Source organism: Schistocerca americana, chromosome 7 (genome assembly GCF_021461395.2).
Source record: "Schistocerca americana isolate TAMUIC-IGC-003095 chromosome 7, iqSchAmer2.1, whole genome shotgun sequence".
Classification (NCBI taxonomy): Eukaryota; Metazoa; Arthropoda; class Insecta; order Orthoptera; family Acrididae; genus Schistocerca; species Schistocerca americana.
This window is the reverse complement of record NC_060125.1, coordinates 367,900,543-367,919,544: the sequence shown is the minus strand read 5'-3', so window position 1 is coordinate 367,919,544 and position 19,002 is coordinate 367,900,543. Positions and strand designations below refer to the sequence as shown.

Below are 19,002 nucleotides of genomic sequence, written 5' to 3'. Positions count from 1 at the left end.
CCGGCGGGAGGGACCGCGCAATCCGTGACATGGCGCCTCAAACCGCGCGGCAAGAAAACCGTTAAATTTAAGTTACATGATTATCACACAAATCTAGTAGGAGATAAACAAAGTATTAAAAGAAGGGGAATTGAATTATGGCAGGAACTTTGGAATAATGACGAGACAGGGCGAAGAACACATGAGCTACTTCCAAACATACAGCGTTGTCACTCCGCTGCTCGACTCGCTGCGCCTCACATCGTTACCGTCGCTCGCGCACACCAACGCCACTAGCCCAACGCCATGTCCGGACGCGGAAAGGGAGGCAAGCTTGCTGCTGTGGCAAAGCTTCTGCTCACGCTGGCAGGAGACGGCCGCGGCAGCAACAAGAAGAAGAGGCGAAGCAGACCGCAGCACAAGAGGCAGTGCTACCGCTGCCAGAAGGTCGAGCACGTCGCCAAGACGTGCAAGGAAGCAGTTGCGTGCTTGCAGTGCGCTAAGGCGCATGACACACGCGACTGCGACAAGCCACAACACGTGGCGTCCACGTGCGCCAACCGTGGGGGCGCGCATGCCGCAAACTCGCGCGGCTGCGCGTACCTAAAGCAGAGGACGCAGGCCGCCGCAAGAAAAGCGGCAAATAAGGAAGAGGTTGCGGCCCCACAAGGACCGCGCCAACAAGATGTCGGCGAGGCGGGAATCCCGCCCAGCGCCGCCACCGACGACGCTGTGGCTGCTCTCAAAGCCGCAATGGACGCAGCGAGGGCAGCCACTCAGAAGGAGCTCGTCGCCGTTCACCGGCAGCTCCAACAGCTGCGGGAGGAACTCAGGCTGGCGACGAAGAAGGAGACACCTGCCCCCGACGCCACCCCCACGGTGGCCCGACAAGCAGGGGTGGACGCGGCGACGCAGACGAGTGTTTCGCCGCGGACGGACGCAGCAACACAAACGGACGTCGCCCCGGAACCTGCAGCAATACAGGAGACCGGGGAGACGCGCATGGACGTTGCACCGTCCTCCCCTCCCCAACTCCCGACGGGAAGTTGAAACGAAAGGGGAAACACGACGAAGAGGGTGGGAAGCTGTGCTCCGACGTGATACCCTTCCCTGACCGCAGTAACATGCCCGTGATACTGAGGAAGTTTGCCACCATGCTGCGGGATGGGCGCTTCAACGCGCAGCAAAACCCCTACCCCCAAAAGCCCTCGCTACCTCACAAGCCGGTGGACTTCCGTGGCGGACAGAGAGCAATCATGCTTGAGTTCGCCACGAGAAAGGACCTCAACGTCATCAACGCGAACCCCGTATTCACGCCATGCGACTGGGAATACATCCTGGAAGACGCAGTCGCACGGCTGAGGAACGAGGTTCGCGACGGCGAACGACAGCTCACAGCAGAGCTGGAAACAGCTATCCAGCAAGCCTCGCGCGAGGCAATGAAGACGCAGAAGAACAAAGTCCACCGCTAGCATGTTCGCATGCTAGCAGCCAGGTGACATCGACAACCCACGCCAGGACCAACCATCAGACACCCAGCAGGGAACAGGAGGATAGGCCATAACAGGACAGAACTCCAACAACCTCGGGCCAAGGATAAGGCCCGTCACGTTAGCGTCAGCGTCAGCCAAACATACAGGAACGCTTAAAACTCACATACATCAAACCCACTAGAGGCTTCCTGCACTTTCTTACTGGGCATGGATCGTACCCGACATATTTGTGTCGGTTCGGGAAAAGGGCAACACCAGCGAGTGACTGCGGAGCAGTGCAGGGCACTCCAGACCATGTGGTGTACGAGTGTCCCCTCTTCGACGACGTTGTTTAGGGAACAATTGCCGAATAACGATACGCACCACTTGCTCAGCCACGAAAACACTTTTAACGTCCTGAATCACCTAGCAGATGCAATCTCAGGTAAAGTCATCAAAGAGTACCTAAGAAACAACCAATGAAAAAACACCAGACTTCACACGTACACCCTCCCTGTTCCGCCAGGACATGGACTTGGCCAGCCGCCCCACGGCTGGAACCCGCCAGGTTTTCGGATTAGGTTGGGGGGGGGGGGGGTAGTACATAAACACCGAATTTGACAAAGCACCGATTACAACATTAGATATAGATTAGTTATAGGTTCAGATTAGGATAATAACATTAGTATAGATCTGCAGCGACCAAGTCATCGACCAGCCCAGTGCCAGGGGCACTCCCTCTAGGATTATCTCAGTGGGAAAGGCCAGTAATTATAGGTTTGTATCTTCTTCTGGCACACCCGTGACGCTGCAGGTAGAGTAGTCATAGTAACTTGTTAAAAGTAGTATCAAAGTCTAACAGTAGAATAATCCCCATAGTGGTGAAGGATCACAGAATTAACCTGTATTGTTCAAAATAACAACAGCTGCAGATTGTACATTGTAATAGTTAAAAATAGGACCTACTAATGTATTTAGGTAGTAGGTTAAATTGTATCATAATAATGATTGACTAAAGAAATTAAAAAAAAATCTAAAGGCTGTCAGTTCAACTAAATACCTTGGACTTACAATGACGAACAACTAAAATTGGAACCATCATATAGATAATGTTATGGGGAAGACAAACAGAAGACTGCGTTTTGTTGGCAGAACACTTAAAAGATGCAACTGATGTACTAAAGAGACTATAATACTACGTTTGTTCGTCCTCTGCTGGTGTATTTATGTGCGACTTGGGATCTGTATTAGATAGGACTGACAGAGGGCATCGAAAAAGTTTAAAGAAAGGCAGCTCGTTTTTTATTATCGCAAAATATGGGAGAGAGTGTCACGGAAGTGATAGGCGAATTGGTGTGGCAATCATTAAAACAAAGGCGTTTCTCATTACGGCGAAATCTTTTCACAAATTTTCGATCACCAATGTTCTCTTCCGATAGTGAAAATACTTCGTTGACGCCCACCTCTATAGGGAGAAATTATCATTGTAATAAAACAGTATAAAGCAGAGCTCGGGCGGTAACATTTAATTGTTCGTTTTTCCCACGCGCTGTCCTAGAGTGGAACAGTAGAGAAACAGTCTGAAGGTGGGTCGATGAGCCCACTGCCAGGCACTTAAATGTGAATTGCAGAGTAGTCATGTACATGTGGATGTAGCGCGTAGAAATTTATCTGGTAAGCGAAAGTGTTTTGAGACATCGTCAATATTTCACAAGACGTCAGGAATTTTCGAGAGAGTCAACATTGATGTTGAAGACAGGATTTTCTGTAAGAAAATGTTACGTTAGAGAAAAGGTGGTGTAAATCTTAGTTGCTCTTTTCTTCTTCAACGTTCTCGTAATGCACACTTACTGATCTTCAGTACTTTATTCGAAAAAGTTTATTGATGTTTTCTGTACATTAACAAAAACTGATACTGTGGCCTTTACATTTGTAACATTCCACCTAAGAATACAGTATGCCGACTATCTTACTGTAACGCTGTTCCTGCTGTACAGCGTATTATCTTGAAAAATTAATGGCATTAAGGTGTTTCTAGAGCATTTGATTTAATAGTCAAGTTTTACCAGCAGACAACACAAACTTGACCAGTGATGGATTGGAATTAAAAGTTTAAAATAACTTACGGGAATGCAGCCGAGTGACGTAGTCGATCACCGCCAATGCGACAGAAGCACACCCTTACCGAGCGAGGTAGCACAGAGGTTAGCACACTGACTCCTGTTCTGCAGGACGACGGTTCAAACCCGCGTCCGGCGTCCAGGTTTAGATTTCCCGTGATTTCCTTAAATCGCGTAAGGCAAACGACGGGATGGATCCTTTGAAAGGGCACGGCCAATTTCCTTCTTCAAATGGTTCAAATGGCTCTGAGCACTATGCGACTTAACATCTGAGGTCATCAGTCGCCTAGAACTGAAAACTAATTAAACCTAACTAACCTAAGGACATCACACACATCCATGCCTGAGTCAGGATTCGAACCTGCGACCGTAGCGGTCGCGCGGTTTCAGACTGCAGCGCCTAGAACCGCTCGGCCACCCCGGCCGGCTATGACGTTAAAGACCAATCTTCTCCTCCTCCATGAGCACACCGTGAGATTTTCACGCAAAACCACAGCAAGTAAGCGCTGTGCAAGAGAATTTCAGAATTTCAAACCTCGGTTTTCAGAGAAACTCCACAAGAATCAGAAAACACACACACACACACACACACACACACACACACAGAGAGAGAGAGAGAGAGAGAGAGAGAGAGAGAGAGAGAGATAAGCAAAAACTACGAGCTCTACTCGTAAGGTTAGGATGACCTGCGTTAAGACAATGTTCTGCAGTGGTGCAATTTAAAATGTACTTAGCTTTGACTTTTCACAGTATCTTCTGCTGATTTATTTAGTAACTGTGCTCTTCAGCATATCAGGTCTTAGTTGAGGTAAGTTTGTTCAATTTCACAAATCACCGTTGGCTGTTTTATGGCCGTATCTCCACAACGCTGCATCTGAGACTTGCGGTTATTTTTCTGGATTCGACGCCCTCTAACCTGCTCTGACCGTAATATCAATTTGTTTTCCTCCATCCTGTAATTTGTGAGCTATATCGGTTCAACAACAATTCCTTAGTGTAAGCCCATCGTTACCTTGCCTAAAGACTTCTCTGCGTCAAAAACCACGTGCTGGATTCTGTTTGCTCTAAAATAATTATTTGTGTATTTTTAATTCATTTTTCACGATAAAACGGCGTTTCATGATATATCAGCTGCTGGACAAGATTCCGCTGATTTCTAAATCTATATCTGCATGTATGCTCAGCAAATCACCTTGCAATGTGTGGCGGAGGGTACATCGTGTACCACTGCCACTTTCATCCTTTCCTGTTCCGCTAGCGTATGGATCGCGGGAAGAATGATTGCTGGTAAGCCTCCGTGCCGGCTCAAATCTCTCTAATTTTATCTTCATTGGCGTTTCGCAAGTTATATTGCCCCACCTAGGGGCAGTAAAATTTCGCTTTTACAACTGTTGACCGTCAGGAACTGTGTGCATTGCGTTTAGTTACAGTTAAGTGTTATTCTGCTCTTTGAAAGCCGTGTACTGTTAATATTGACTATCCTATTAGCTACATCAGTGCTATTACATTGCTCGTGTTTCGCAATAACACTTGTCGTCTGCAAAGAGAAAATTCTGTGTGTCATCTGCCATGTTTAGTGGTAGCTCATTGAAATATTCACGAAAAGCAATGATCCAGCACAGGGCCTTATAGTACTTCCCTTTCCTGCCCCCCCCCCTCCCCCTTCCTCGCAAATTTACGTGACCCTAGTAAGATTTCGACCTCTTCCCTGTTTGTTGAGACTGGAGAGCAACTTTTTGCGTCCCAATTTCCGTATGTGAAGTGAACCATTGTGGAGCTCTTCCTTAATCCCATAATGTTCCAATTTACCGAAAAGTATTCTGTGGTCCACCCAATCAAATGACTCTATTAAATCGAAGAAAATACTTACATTCATCAGCCTACCGTTCAGGCTTGCTAGTACCTCACACACAAAAGAATAAATAGCAATAGAGAAGAATCTATGCTGATACAGTTTATGATCATGATGTTGTTGGAGTGCCCCAGGGAAGTGTGGTAGGTCCGCTGCTGTTTTCTGTCTACAGAAATGATCTTTTGGATAGGGTGGATAGCAATGTGCGGCTGTTTGCTGATGATGCTGTGGTGTACGGGAATGTACTCTAAATATAGATAAATGTAAATTAATGCAGATGGATAGGAAAAAGAATCCTGTAATGTCTGAATACTCCATTAGTAGTGTACCGCTTGACATAGTCACGTCGATAAATATTTGGGCGTAACCTTGAAGAGAGATATGAAGTGGGACAAGCATATAATGGCAGTTGTGGGGAAGGCGGATAGTCGTCTTCGATTCGTTGGTAGAATTTTGGGAAGATGTGGTTCATCTGTAAAGGAGACCGCTTATAAAACACTAATACGACCTATTCTTGAGTACTGCTCGACCGTTTGGGATCCCTATCAGGTCGGATTGAGGGAGGACATAGAAGCAATTCAGAGGCGGGCTGCTAGATTTGTTACTGGTAGGTTTGATCATCACGCGAGTCTTACTGAAATGCTTCACGAGCTCGGGTGGGAGTCCCTAGAGGAAAGGAGGCGTTCTTTTCGTGAATCGCTATGAGGAAATTTAGAGAACCAGCATTTGAGGCTGACTGCAGTACAGTTTTACTGCCGCCGACTTATATTTCGCGGAAAGACCACAAAGATAAGATGAGAGAAATTAGGGCTCGTACAGAGGCATATAGGCAGTCATTTTCCCCTCGTTCTGTTTGGGAGTGGAACAGGGAGAGAAGATGCTAGTTGTGGTTCGAGGTACCCTCCGCCATGCACCGTATGGTGGATTACGGAGTATGTATGTAGATTTAGATGTAGGTCCTGAATTTATCAGTAAAACTTTCTGCATTCTTTTTGTTCTGTATCACGTTATCCATTGGTTAGCTATACGCTACTGGTCAAAAGTTTTAGATCACCGATCACAAGTATGGATTTGTGATTAAAACAGAGATTTCGTTTTGAGTGTTCTATAATGTTTCCGTTCTGATAGTAAGTACAAACATTTAAAGACTAAGCGCCTGTATTGTGTAGTTGACAGCTTGTACGCATGCAGGGGCGCCGATGGGTATCCACAACAGCACTGACGCGCCCTCACCTAAAAGGTTTCCATTCGACGAAGCCTCGTTCCTTCAGCCGTCTGTGTAGCAATCACTTCGTATGAGTTTGCATTACACTGTCTGCAGCTAGCTTTGTGTTTGTATACCTTATCAAGTTCGTACCGTACAACCTCCTGGTGCGACGCGAGCACGAGGCTGGAGCCGAAAACGCTTGCAGGTCAGCAACTGGAAGCAGTTAATTCCATAAATTATCTGGGAGTAGGCATTATGAGTGATTTAAAATGGAATGACCATACAAAAAAAATGGTTCAAATGGCTCTGAGCACTATGGGACTCAACTGCTGAGGTCATTAGTCTCCTAGAACTTAGAACTAGTTAAACCTAACTAACCTAAGGACATCACAAACATCCATGCCCGAGGCAGGATTCGAACCTGCGACCGCAGCGGTCTTGCGGTTCCAGACTGCAGCGCCTTTAACCGCACGGCGAATGACCATACAAAGTTGATCTTCGGTAAAGCAGATGCCAGACTGAGATTCATTGGAGGAATCCTAAGGAAATGCAATCCGAAAACAAAGGAAGTAGGTTACAGTACGCTTGCTCGCCCACTGCTTGAATACTGCTCAGCAGTGTGGGATCCGTACCAGATAGGGATGATAGAAGAGATAGAGAAGATCCAACGGAGAGCAGCGCGCTTCGTTACAGGATCATTTAGTAATCGCGAAAGCGTTGATAGATAAACTCCAATGGAAGACTCTGCAGTAGAGAAACTCAGTAGCTTGGTACGGGCTTTTGTTGAAGTTTCGAGAACATACTTTCACCGAGGAGTCAAGCAGTATACTGCTCCCTCCTACGTATATCTCGCGAAGAGACCATGAGAATAAAATAAGAGAGATTAGAACCCACACAGAGGCATACCGACAATCTTTCTTTCCACGAACAATACGAGACTGGAATAGAAGGGAAAACCGATAGAGGTGCTTAATGTACGCTCCGCCACACACCGTCAGGTGGCTTGCGGAGTATGGATGTAGATGTAGATGTAGAACTAGTTGGAAATAATACTGTCTGTACTAGGCTGTAAGATTGAAGTAAATCCATTAACATCCTTTTGTCTGGGGAATTAGTCATGTAGTTTATATTGAAGTCCCTACACAAAATCAACCTCTTTTCTATCTTAGGAACCGAGCGTAGCATAATGTTAAGTCTGGAGAGGAAGGGCCTGCCCTTTGAACTGGGGGATCTGTAGAGGCCCCCAATAAAACGTTTTTTTCCTCGGAAATTAAAAATCTTCTGTACAGTCTACAGATATTTGACCATTATCGTGTTTTGATCTTTCATCTCTCTCAGATGAGACATTACGGTTGGCATAAATGGCCACTCCTCCCTTCTGCAACGAACTTCGTGCGAGAAACCAGATAAGCTATACCCCTCCACGGGAAGCTTAGGCACTTCATCCCCTGTAAATGACGCTCTGAGATATAAATAATGTTAGTGTACCAAAGAATTTATATTCCCACGTCAGACGCGCCTACTATTGTCGCCAGAAAGCAGGATGATCACATGAAGTGAAGATGACAGCTGCCCGCATCTCGTGGTCTTGCGGTAGCGTTCTCGCTTCCCACGCCCGGGTTCCCGGGTTCGATTCCCGGCGCGGTCAGGGATTTTCTCTGCCTCGTGATGGCTGGGTGTTGTGTGCTGTCCTTAGGTTAGTTAGGTTTAAGTAGTTCTAAGTTCTAGGGGACTGATGACCATCTATGTTAAGTCCCATAGTGCTCAGAGCCATTTTTTTTTTTTAAGATGACAGCTTCACAATAGTGAGCGCGATTAGTAGTGTGGTTTGCAGAAACAAAATCGCCGATTATTGAACAAAGAAATTATCATAGGTTTTCTGAAACATTCTGGGGTGCACGTCATAGTGTTTCGGAAGAGACAGTGGAGGACATCAGACAAGAGTTTCTCAGAAGCCCACGTAAGTCAATTCTGCAGACATCTAGACAGGTTAATGTACCCCAGCAACGTTGCATTGTATGCTATACCGGCGTCTTCGTGTATATACTTACAAAGTGCAAATTCTGCAACATCTAATCCTGAATGACAAACCATGCTAACAACAATTTGCTACGGATATAGTGAAGCATTTGACATGGCTGCCAGCTTCCTGGAATGATGTTTATTATCAGATGCGGCAACCTCTCATGTTTCAGGAAAGGTTAATCTGCGTAATGTTCGGATTTTGGGCTCACAACATCTGCATGCTATCGTTGAACATGTTCATGATAGCCCTAAACTGAATGTATGGTGTGGACTAACTGTTCTTCTTTCCAGAAAACACAGTAAATGGGTCGTTGTGTCTCGACATGTTGGAGAAGTTTTTTTTTTATCCTCAGATGCAAGACTTGCACTTGACATCATCTGTTAACAAGATGGAGATCCACTGGATTGGACAACAACTGTTCATGAGATCCTGGATACGAAATTCCCCAATTGCCAGATCAGATGGAGAGGACACAGTGCCTGGCTTTCGTAATCCCCTGACATTAGTCCCCTGCATTGCTTCTTGTGGGGAGTCATGAAGGGCTGTATGCATCCTACCAAAGTGGATAATATTCCTGTGTTGCATCATGCCACTGACGCGATTGCAACAGTGACAGATGATATTTTATGAAGAACAGGGCAAGAAATTTAATACAGACGCGATATTGTTCATGTTACAAATGGTTAACAGGCAGAGGTGTACTGATGTTTATTAAATAAACTAGCCTTTTCCCCATGTCTTTGCCTGTGTATTTGCCTGCCTCACACATAACCCCTTCCTCCCCTCTCTCTGTCCATTCACTGCTCTGTCCATCTCAACCTGTCCCCAGCCATGCTCATTGGCACATGTAGCCCCTGCGATACAGTTCAATAAATCAGGCTGATACTACTCCCCCAACACACCAGTCATGCAGGGCAGGCTACACATCAGTGGAACGAAAATAATTTATTTGAGTATGATGTACGAGCTGCCATGGGAAGCAGATCAGTAAAGCAGGCAAATACTACTCCAACAGGGCAGCCTACATTTCGGGCTTCGAAAACCGTTTCATAGCCATGACATGTAGGCTGCCCTGCAGAGCAGTTTGGTTTGGCAGGGTAATATTGTTCCCACAACAAGCCTGTTTTGCATGGTAGCCTCTATGCCAGGGGCTAGAAAAACACGATTTTGCCCATGTCGCTGCCCCTATTGGAACTAGGAGGCTATAAACTTTGCAGTGCTGATACTCGTGAAGCCTGCTGTTTCTGTGCAAAATGTGGCTGAAATCAATCCAGAGGTTGGGGGGGGGGGGGGGGGGGAGATCCTCAGTGTACACGCAGACACTCTGCTTTACACTTGCTGGCGTTTAAAAACCTCCAAAACGATGTAAGATGATGCTGAGACAAGTAATTCAAGACACAGGGGTTGCAAATTCCGGGAAATACCCCTAAAGTGGATCACAAATATTGAGTGTGTCACATCAGCAGATCCCATATCGCGCTGTGTGAGCAATGGTTGGGTTTGTCGATCCTGTCCTCGCCTATAGGGGGCAGTGCTAGACATTGCCGCAATAGAGTACTCTGTTTTCGTTCTTGCATTATCCAGTGTGATACAGAAGTGCTCGTAGTAGTGGTAATACAATACTGCAGTGAAATGGTTTACATTTACGAAAAGAGAGGAGCCCAGTGGAGTAATGTGTAGCACTCCCCCCTACTAGCGGGAACAGGATCGACAAGCCCAACTGCTGTACATGCGACGAAGCACGACATGGTGATGTAACATTTTCAACATTTGTGATCCACTTTTAGGCCATTTTCCTACCTTTTTGGCTCCGCGCGTCTGATAATAAATTACTTGCCTCAGCGTCATCTATGTCCCTTCGGGGCTTTTTAAACGTTAATGAGAACCACCCTGTATATGTAACAGATTTTTGACATGCCCTAGCATATCGTGCAATTTCATTATCACATCGTCCGTCCCCAGTAGCTGAGTGGTCAGCGCTACAGACTGTCAATCCAAAGGGCCCGGGTTCGATTCTCGGCTGAGTCGGAGATTTTCTCCGCTCAGGGACTGGGTGTTGTGTTGTCCTAATCATCATCATCATTTCATCCCCATCGAAGCGCAAGTCGCCGAAGTGGCGTCAAATCGAAAGACTTGCACCAGGCGAGCGGTCTACCCGACGGGAGGACCTCGTCACATGCCACTATTATTATTATCACATCTACTGCATATTTTCTTTTTTTCTGGGCCTTTGAAATGTGAGAGAGTTGAAAAGGACACCCTGTATTATGAGCAGTCTTGGCCTTATAACACTTCTTTATTGTGAGCACGACGGTACTTTTACGTCTGAAAAGCGATCCGTCGAGAACACTGGGCAGTGTACTGTTTGCTATAATACGGCTGTCACGTGTTTCGTGATCCGCAGCCGACGCCCCCGAAGAAGCCGCCGCGGCGCAACCTGTCGGTGTCGCCGACGCACGCGACGCCGCCGGCGCTGATGAGCCTGTCGGCGGACAGCGGCGGGTGCCGAGCGCCGCAGGGCCACAACTACGAGTACCTGTACCTGGCGCGCAGCGGCCGCAGCCACGGCGACCTGCGGCGCGGCCGCTCGGCCGACCAGTACGTCGACATGCGGCCGCCGGTGGCGCTGCTCGCCACCTCGGCGCACGAGGCGGGCGCCGGCGGGCTGCCGCTGCTGCGCGCCCAGAACCCGCGCCGCAAGCTGCGCCGCAGCCACCACTACGAGAACTACGAGCCGCCCGCGACCGCGGCCGCCGCCGCGCCCGTCACCGTGTACGCAGGCGGCGGCCGGGGGCGGCTGGCCGCGGCGGCGGCGGCGCGGGACCGCGAGGCGGAGGACGGCAGCCTGGCCGACGCCGAGGACGCGGCCGCGGGCGCCGACGAGCCGGCCGGCTCCACGTTCGTGTCCAACGCCTACATCACGCTGCGGCCGTCGCAGGAGAGCCTGGTGGACGCGGGGGCGGAGGCGGCGGGCGCGCGGCCCGTGCAGACGCCGCTCAGCCCCACGCACTACCAGCAGCCGCCCACGCCCGACCACCCGCCGCCGTCGGCGCTGCAGGCCGAACGCAGCATACACGAACGCATCCGGCCGCTCTCCCAGGTATCGCTCGAGTTCCTCTGCGACGTCTGACGACCCCCTCTGTCCGCCCCGCATTATCCCCACTCTTCCTAGGCGCCACAGCCACCCAACTGTTCCTTACCACACTGCTGTCAAGTAACGTGCTGGCGAAACCGAGTACTTCACACTACCTTAAGGAAACACAGAGACCGTCTTGTAAAGTTACTTTAATGTGTTTATGGATTCTTTCGTCACGTATTGCTACGAGGGAACTACAAATATTAAGTTACACATTATTATGGCAAGCCAAGTAATCTTTATTGAATGCTGCACTGCACTTCAAATGACACGGATACGTTATACTATTTTTCAGCATAGTCACAAAGTCTCTGTGAAAGTCGGTCGGTCTCACAGTCATTCCTCCTAGCCGAAAAATCTGTAATTGCTGCGAATAAGCTCCGCGATGCCTTGACAATATCATTTGTTTTATATATATACTAAGACATGTCCGAAAGAACAGATACCATCTTAGTGTATATATATAGTTCAGGCTCAGCGGCCACTTGACCATCTTCTTCTTAAGTGCGAATGCACAGACAGTGCCCGAACTTTACGGAAATCGGCAACGCGCCGCGAGTAATGAGTGTAATGGGCGGGGGCACTACGAACGTAGTACGGGATAATACGTTGAGAATGTGGTTTTCGCGGGAGGCGTGCCAGAGATAAATCCCTGCAGTCGCGCTATCCTCTGTGTCCTCGGTGGCTCAGATGGATAGAGCGTCTGCCGTGTAAGCAGGAGATCCCGGGTTCGAGTCCCGGTCGGGGCACACATTTTCATCTGTCCCCGTTGACGTATGTCAACGCCTGTAAGCACCTAAGGGTGTTCATTTCATTGTAATATCATTTGTGTTCGATGCCGATGGCCTTCCTTCCCGACCATCCTCAGCCACTTCTACATCTACATCTATTCTCTGCCAACCACTGTAAAGTATGTGGCATAGGGTACTGAGCGCGAGAAAAATCATCGTTTAAATGCTACTGTGCCTGCTGTAATTAATCTAAACTTACCCTCACCATCCGTCTGCGAGCTATATGTGAGGACTGTAGTATATTCCTAGAGCCATCATTTAAAGCCTGCTCTTGAAACATTGAGAGTAGACTTTTTCGGGATAGTTTGTCCATCTTCAAGAGTCTGCCAGTTCAGTTTTGTATGAGCTTGGTCAAATTGTTGGCACCTTGTCACTACGATTGGACTAGATTTTCGATTTGGTCCCGCCATAATTTCGTGGTGAATCCACGTGGAATTCAGACGTTTTGCCCACAACAGTCGTATTGTTCCGCTTTGGAGTACGTTTCCGGCTGCATGAACAATTGGGGTGAAACGAATGGAAAGGAAACGGAATGGGAAAGAGAAAGGAAGGAAATGATGACCTCCAACCGCACAGTGCATTGCGCCAATGCAACGGCAAGACAAAAATTTGTCCCCAGAACAGTTGTCTTAACCGCCTCGGCCATCCGAACACGCTTTCCGTCACACAAAAATTCCCAACTTACTACTCGCCACTTTGCGACGACCTCTTTCCATTAGCCCCTACTTCCAGATTTCTGATTCCCGTAGGAGTTCAGGCGTTGGTTGTGCATTCACACTGAAACTTGCTCATCAAGCAGCCGTCGCGCCCATACTATTATAGGTTTGAGTGGTGTCTGTCATGTCGGACATGTCCTACAGAACACACACCGCTCATGTATACATTTCCAGATGCCGCACACTCTGATGCACCTGTTATCAGTACCACAGCAGACCTGCGTGTACAGGAAACGCAGAACATGACTCTTTTCCGACAATGCGTCACTATCGTTGCCCAGTGGTCTTATTGTGCAACGACATATGTAACCTACTTTTTGAAGTCCCCTCGTCGAACAATTTCATATTTAAGGTTACAAAACAAAGTAACCGACTTTTGGTTTCACTTCGGATTTCGGCCGACTGGACCATCATCAGGAAGCAACTTACTGGCATCAACTAGAGACACATGTGTGAAGGACACCAAGTATTAAAGACACTATCAACTCACAGAATCTGTGGTCATGACATCACGTGTGGAATCTCAAATCGATAGCTCACTTGGATCATGCACCTAACTGTTAAATTACAGAGTGAATAGTCACTCGGCAGCGGAGTGTGCTCTGCTTTGAACGCTGACAGATTAAAACTGTATCCAGGACCGGGACGCTTAACTCGAGAGCTTTGCCTTTCACATGCAAGTGCTCAATCCACTGAGCTCTGAGCTAACCAAACACAACTCACGACCAACCCCACAGCCTTAGTTCCGCCAGTACCCCAATAGTCTAATATTAGTCGTGCCTTGTATGGCTGAGTCAGCAGAGCATTTGCCGGCGAGAGGCAAAGGCCCCAGGTTGGAGACCCCGTTGTGCATATAGTTTTAATCTGCCACGAAGTTCAGTATTTAATTACAGTTTATAATACAAGTAAAATCAAATATCGTAACTAAAGAAACCATGTAAAATTAAAACATACGACTTGTATCAATGTTACATAGTCTGTCTGCCAACTGAAGTGTGAGCAGTCGACTCCCCACACTTCCCCTACCACACTATATCATAAGGAGCGAACTACACTCTATTTCCAAAGGCTATACTGACCTTCCGGAGCGCCCATTCCAAACCAGTGGCGACGCAGTGCACAGACATGGCTGGATAGTATTTATTTTCCATAAATCACAAAACGCTGCACTGCAATATTAGAAAGGAAACTGATTTTTAGAGGTCCTGCACGTCAGTTTTAGGTTCTTCTGGGAAAGACCATTTTTCTTCCACAAGCGCTGCTCGCTCTTCTGCTTACAGACACACCATTCTAGGGGTTGTAAGGAAAACAAAGTAAGGTATAATGACAATTCTATTGTGGTACACGTTTGTGGAGATGAATGTGATCATTTAACTTATAGCCTTGTGTATTGTGTGTATTGAACCGGGGACCTAGAAACGACGGAGAGGCTTCGTCCCGCCGTAGCACCCACTGGTTGACAATCCTTCAACAGGCCACAGTAGTCCACCCACCTCAACGCTGCCCCACAACGAACCCGGGGCTATTGTGCGGATCGGCCCCCACCCCTGGGAACGTCTCATACCAGACGAGTGTAACCCCAAATGTTTGCGTGGTAGAGTAATTATGGTGTACGCGTACAGGGAGACAGTGTTTGCGCAGCAATCGCCGACGTAGTGTAACTGAGCGGAATGGAAAACCGCCTTAAGAACCATCCACAGGCTGGCCGGCACACCGGACCTCGACACTAATCCGCCGGGCGGGTTCGTGCCGGGGACCGGAACGCCTTCCCGCTCGGGAAGCAGCGCGTTAGACCGCGCGGCTAGCCGGGCGGGCACTCACAACCTTAGTATTACATTCATACAACGTGTGTCTTTTCATTTTTTGTGTTCATTATGCTCTGTGTTTGACATTACCCATCTTGCAAATAGTAATTTAAAATGCATGGTGCATAAGAGCAGCGACGAGCGCTGGATTTGTCATTTCTCGCGTAATTTCTTGACCAAATAATCTGTGTCTTGATAGTATCTTTGTTCCCAATGTTTGATTTTCTACACTCTAGTGTCCCTCGTGGACACTGGTCAGTTGTTTCCTGTCAATGGTCCAATAAGCCAAAAACAGGTTCTAAGGAAACAAGTATTAGTGATAGAAGAGAAATCTGTTTTTTGACATATTTCACCCTTGGGTCACAAAAATATCATAACCGGTTTCGACTTATTAGCATGTTATCATCAGATGTTCTGTTAAAAAAATAAAAAAAATAAAAAGGGATAGTAAACTACTACGATACATTATGTTATGGGCCACTCTTAGGTTGAGGAATTACTTATGTAACGTACTCATTTACATACGCTTGAGTGCTTTCCAGTTTTTTACAATTCCTCTTTTATTTCTTCTTACACAGAACGCCTAATAATGATTTCAAAATAAGTCGAAACCTATAATGATACCGTGATCTGAGACCAAAATATTAAATAAAAAACTTTCATGTTGCTTCTCAGGTACCTCCTGACTCATGTAATGTTACATTTCGCTCGTATAGTGGAAGCAAATCGTTGATTTGTAGCGTTTGGGGCTGAATCCCCACAAGGTTTCATTTCTGGTATCGCTCGTTTGTTAATGCCAGACATTCGCGGCAGAAATGTTGAAAATGTGAAGGACGAAGAAGAAAGAGTTTTTCACCTGTCTGCTCACAGTGGACATACGTTGGGTTCACTGTTACTGCTCAGAAACTAAAGAAAGAAATGCACAATGGAAAACACGTTCCCCCACCACCAAAGAAGACTAGATTCATCGTCGCTGACAATTGAAGACAGTATTTCGCCTGATTTTGATTGTGATCTCCATGTGATTTCTGGACTTTTTCCCGGCGTTGTAGATACGAAGTCTATTTATTTGATGATGTTGAAATTGCGTGAATAGTACCGCTTCATTCTTGTAAAATCTTCTGATCCGGCCGTCTTCCCGAGGCTTTCTTCCAGCAATGGCTGCACACTGTGCCACACAGTCAAAATTTCGCTAATTTGAGGACAGTATTTTCCGCGTTTATCGGCATGGCTGTCGATGATCAGCTATTGAATTACTTCTACGTGATTGGTGGAAGCGATCAGCGGTATCCAAGTGGCTGGAGGGCGTGAAATAGTGACCATCAGTTGGCGTAAGTTTTACAGTACGCCAATTGTGCGGCCGGTTCTTGAAATAAGACCTCAACAAGAAGGCAGGATCGGAAGAGTCAACAAGAATGGTGCGGTAGCAGTACCCAAAAACATTTAACATCATCTATAACGGGTGCGAAACCTACGTTTTCCTATTTTTTGTGTGCAACAAGCATAACAGTTCCATATCCGTGGACAATGTTTTAAAGAGTAGACTTGTCTTTGCCAGAGGCTGCGTACTAGGGCTATGAAAGTTCTCGTTTCGTGTACGCTGGCCAGATGGGCTTTCAGCACGTTAGAGATCTTAGCTTCTGCACTTGTCGAGGACAAGTAGCCTACTCGCTGAAATATTCTGCAAAAGAATCTTCTACGGAGATAGTGAAACCAGCAATATCAGGCGACATCATGACTCGACCCTTTCGCGTCGCTTTTTTTTTATTTTCTCCCTCTGAGCTACATTCTTTTGGTATCTCAGCATCGACTATGTTACTTACGTCACTGGTGGATAGAAGTCAGCCCTTGCCTCTTGGTGACTGCCAAGATAACCTGAGACCGATGCAAGATGAATAGGCACTTCTATAATTTTTAACCGTTAAACGCGCTGTTTATCTGATTAAAAAATGAATCCTGCAAATAGTGTTCATAAAGTCAGCACCACCTCTCTCTTTGTGACACTCCCTTTGCACAGCAGTGCACTGGCATTGGTCTTAAGCTTCATAAACAATTCGTAGCTGATTGGCGCTTATGAGTTGAGAGGTGCCTTTCTCTTCGCGAAATAACAGCTCTGCTCTGAATGCACCAATTCTCCGTCATTTCTTCAAACTAACATCAAGTGCGTGCCTTCATTATTTTGTTCTCGTAAGCAACCAGCAAGTGTCCACAGGTGTGTGACAGGTGCCACATTGTCATTCATTCCCAGTTATGCACTTATTTATCGCCCTTAAACATACTGATGGAATATAGCAAATTACGAGGTATTGTTTCTTGACCTTCCTCTAGTTATCTTGAAGTTATGTCTCATAATTTAACGACGATCTTATTAGTCCTAATGCCAGTCTTTGTTTCTCTGTAACAGTCTTGTTTTAAGGAGCCATCTTGGCCCAGCACCTATCAAGCTCTTCTGCACAAATTATGTTACTCATTAGGCTCTGTAATGTTAGAGAAAGGGATATTGATGAGGAATACTCGGCAGGAAGCTAGATGTAAAGTAAATGAAATGGCCAACCAAATTCACCAAAAAATCTTAGGCTGCTTGGACGTAAAAAGTATGCATGAAAAATTGCACAGCGATAGAACTCCAAGACTGACGAGGACGAGACAGTCGAACGGTGAATTGCGTTGTTGCAGTCTGAACTTACTCTGGAAACAGTCTTTCAAATCCCAGCAGAAGTAATCCGTCAAAAACGCCGCCAGTACCGATACGATCTTTCATATGGAGCCTAGCGCTATCGCTATTGCCAGCCATTCTTATTGCGTATTATTAAAATTTTAATTGAAAATTTGTAGTAAGTTTCAATTACGTTGTTCAGTGAATAGCAGTGCATGTGAATGAAACACATGATTTTTCACTACAGTTGTTAACACTCAGTATTAAATTCTGTGATAGCGTAGCGGCTCTTGTCTCCTTGGTGTTTACATTCTGCGTTCGACGGATCTGCCTTGTTGGTATGCTGACATTGGACACACACGTTACAAAATTGTCTTCTTTGTGGCACAATATGGTGTCCGAAACTAGCTTTATGACTTCTAAATGTGACGCGAACGAAAATAACATTGACTCAAGGCCGATTTTCATTTGACATTTTGTGGATGTTCTTGAGCGTGACTCAGCATCAGCAATGGTAAAAATTGAAGTTGTACCCACATACTTCCACAAGCCATTTAATTAACCATCAAACTTAGCGACAAACTGAAAAAAATACTAGATTTGTAACTCTTTTCTGTGTCAGCGAGTGTGGTTGTGAAACTGTTAGGATAACAGTGGTGTATGAATGCATTGTCTCATAACGATATAAATTAATGAAATTTTCTCCAGCTTAGAACCACGTCATTTGGTTAAATTTAAACGAGGTTTCGGATGATTGAATGCTCCGGCTCCACCGTCAAGTCACCACTTGACAACTGCCAAGGAACAGTCGTCTGGAAGCTCATTAATATCTAATTCCTTAAGTCTTCTTCACAATAATTGGGTTTCAGTTCACAGTGCAGCCACAGATTTAGTCCTTCCGTGGTTTCTCCCGGTCACTTTTTTGACGAGGCCAGGCCACAGTTGCACGCCGTCCTCCATCCTCCTCGCCTCACTCGCCCCATTCTCCTTCACCTTCCACCCATCGTTCCCGCTTCCTTGCCCTATTGTTTCTCCCCTCCCTTCCTTCCCCCATTATTTGTCCTATCCGGACGTCACCGTCGAACTCAATGTGGACGAGACGATAAACCGTAGCCTTTATCTTTTCCTACCTCCACCACTCTACCGACTAACAGATCTTTTCTGCCTTCACTGCAGAGCGTGATTACTAACGAAAACCTGCTAAAGTTGACAAGTGGTCTTCTGTAATTACCCTAAGAAATT

At 46.7% G+C, this 19,002-nt stretch overlaps 1 protein-coding gene and 1 non-coding gene across 2 annotated transcripts in view; both read left to right on the top strand.

The window, feature by feature from the left end:
* The window catches only part of LOC124622942 (ankyrin repeat and SAM domain-containing protein 1A-like), a 579,621-nt gene that overhangs the window by 468,808 nt on the left and 91,811 nt on the right, over positions 1 to 19,002 (top strand). The window contains exons 9-10 of the mRNA XM_047148732.1: positions 11,061 to 11,456; positions 11,541 to 11,756. Of these exons, the coding sequence (XP_047004688.1) occupies positions 11,061 to 11,456; positions 11,541 to 11,756 (612 nt within the window). The remainder of the gene's footprint in view (positions 1 to 11,060; positions 11,457 to 11,540; positions 11,757 to 19,002) is intronic.
* On the top strand, positions 12,468 to 12,541 carry Trnat-ugu. Its single transcript has one exon. It is a non-coding gene; the product is annotated as a tRNA-Thr (tRNA).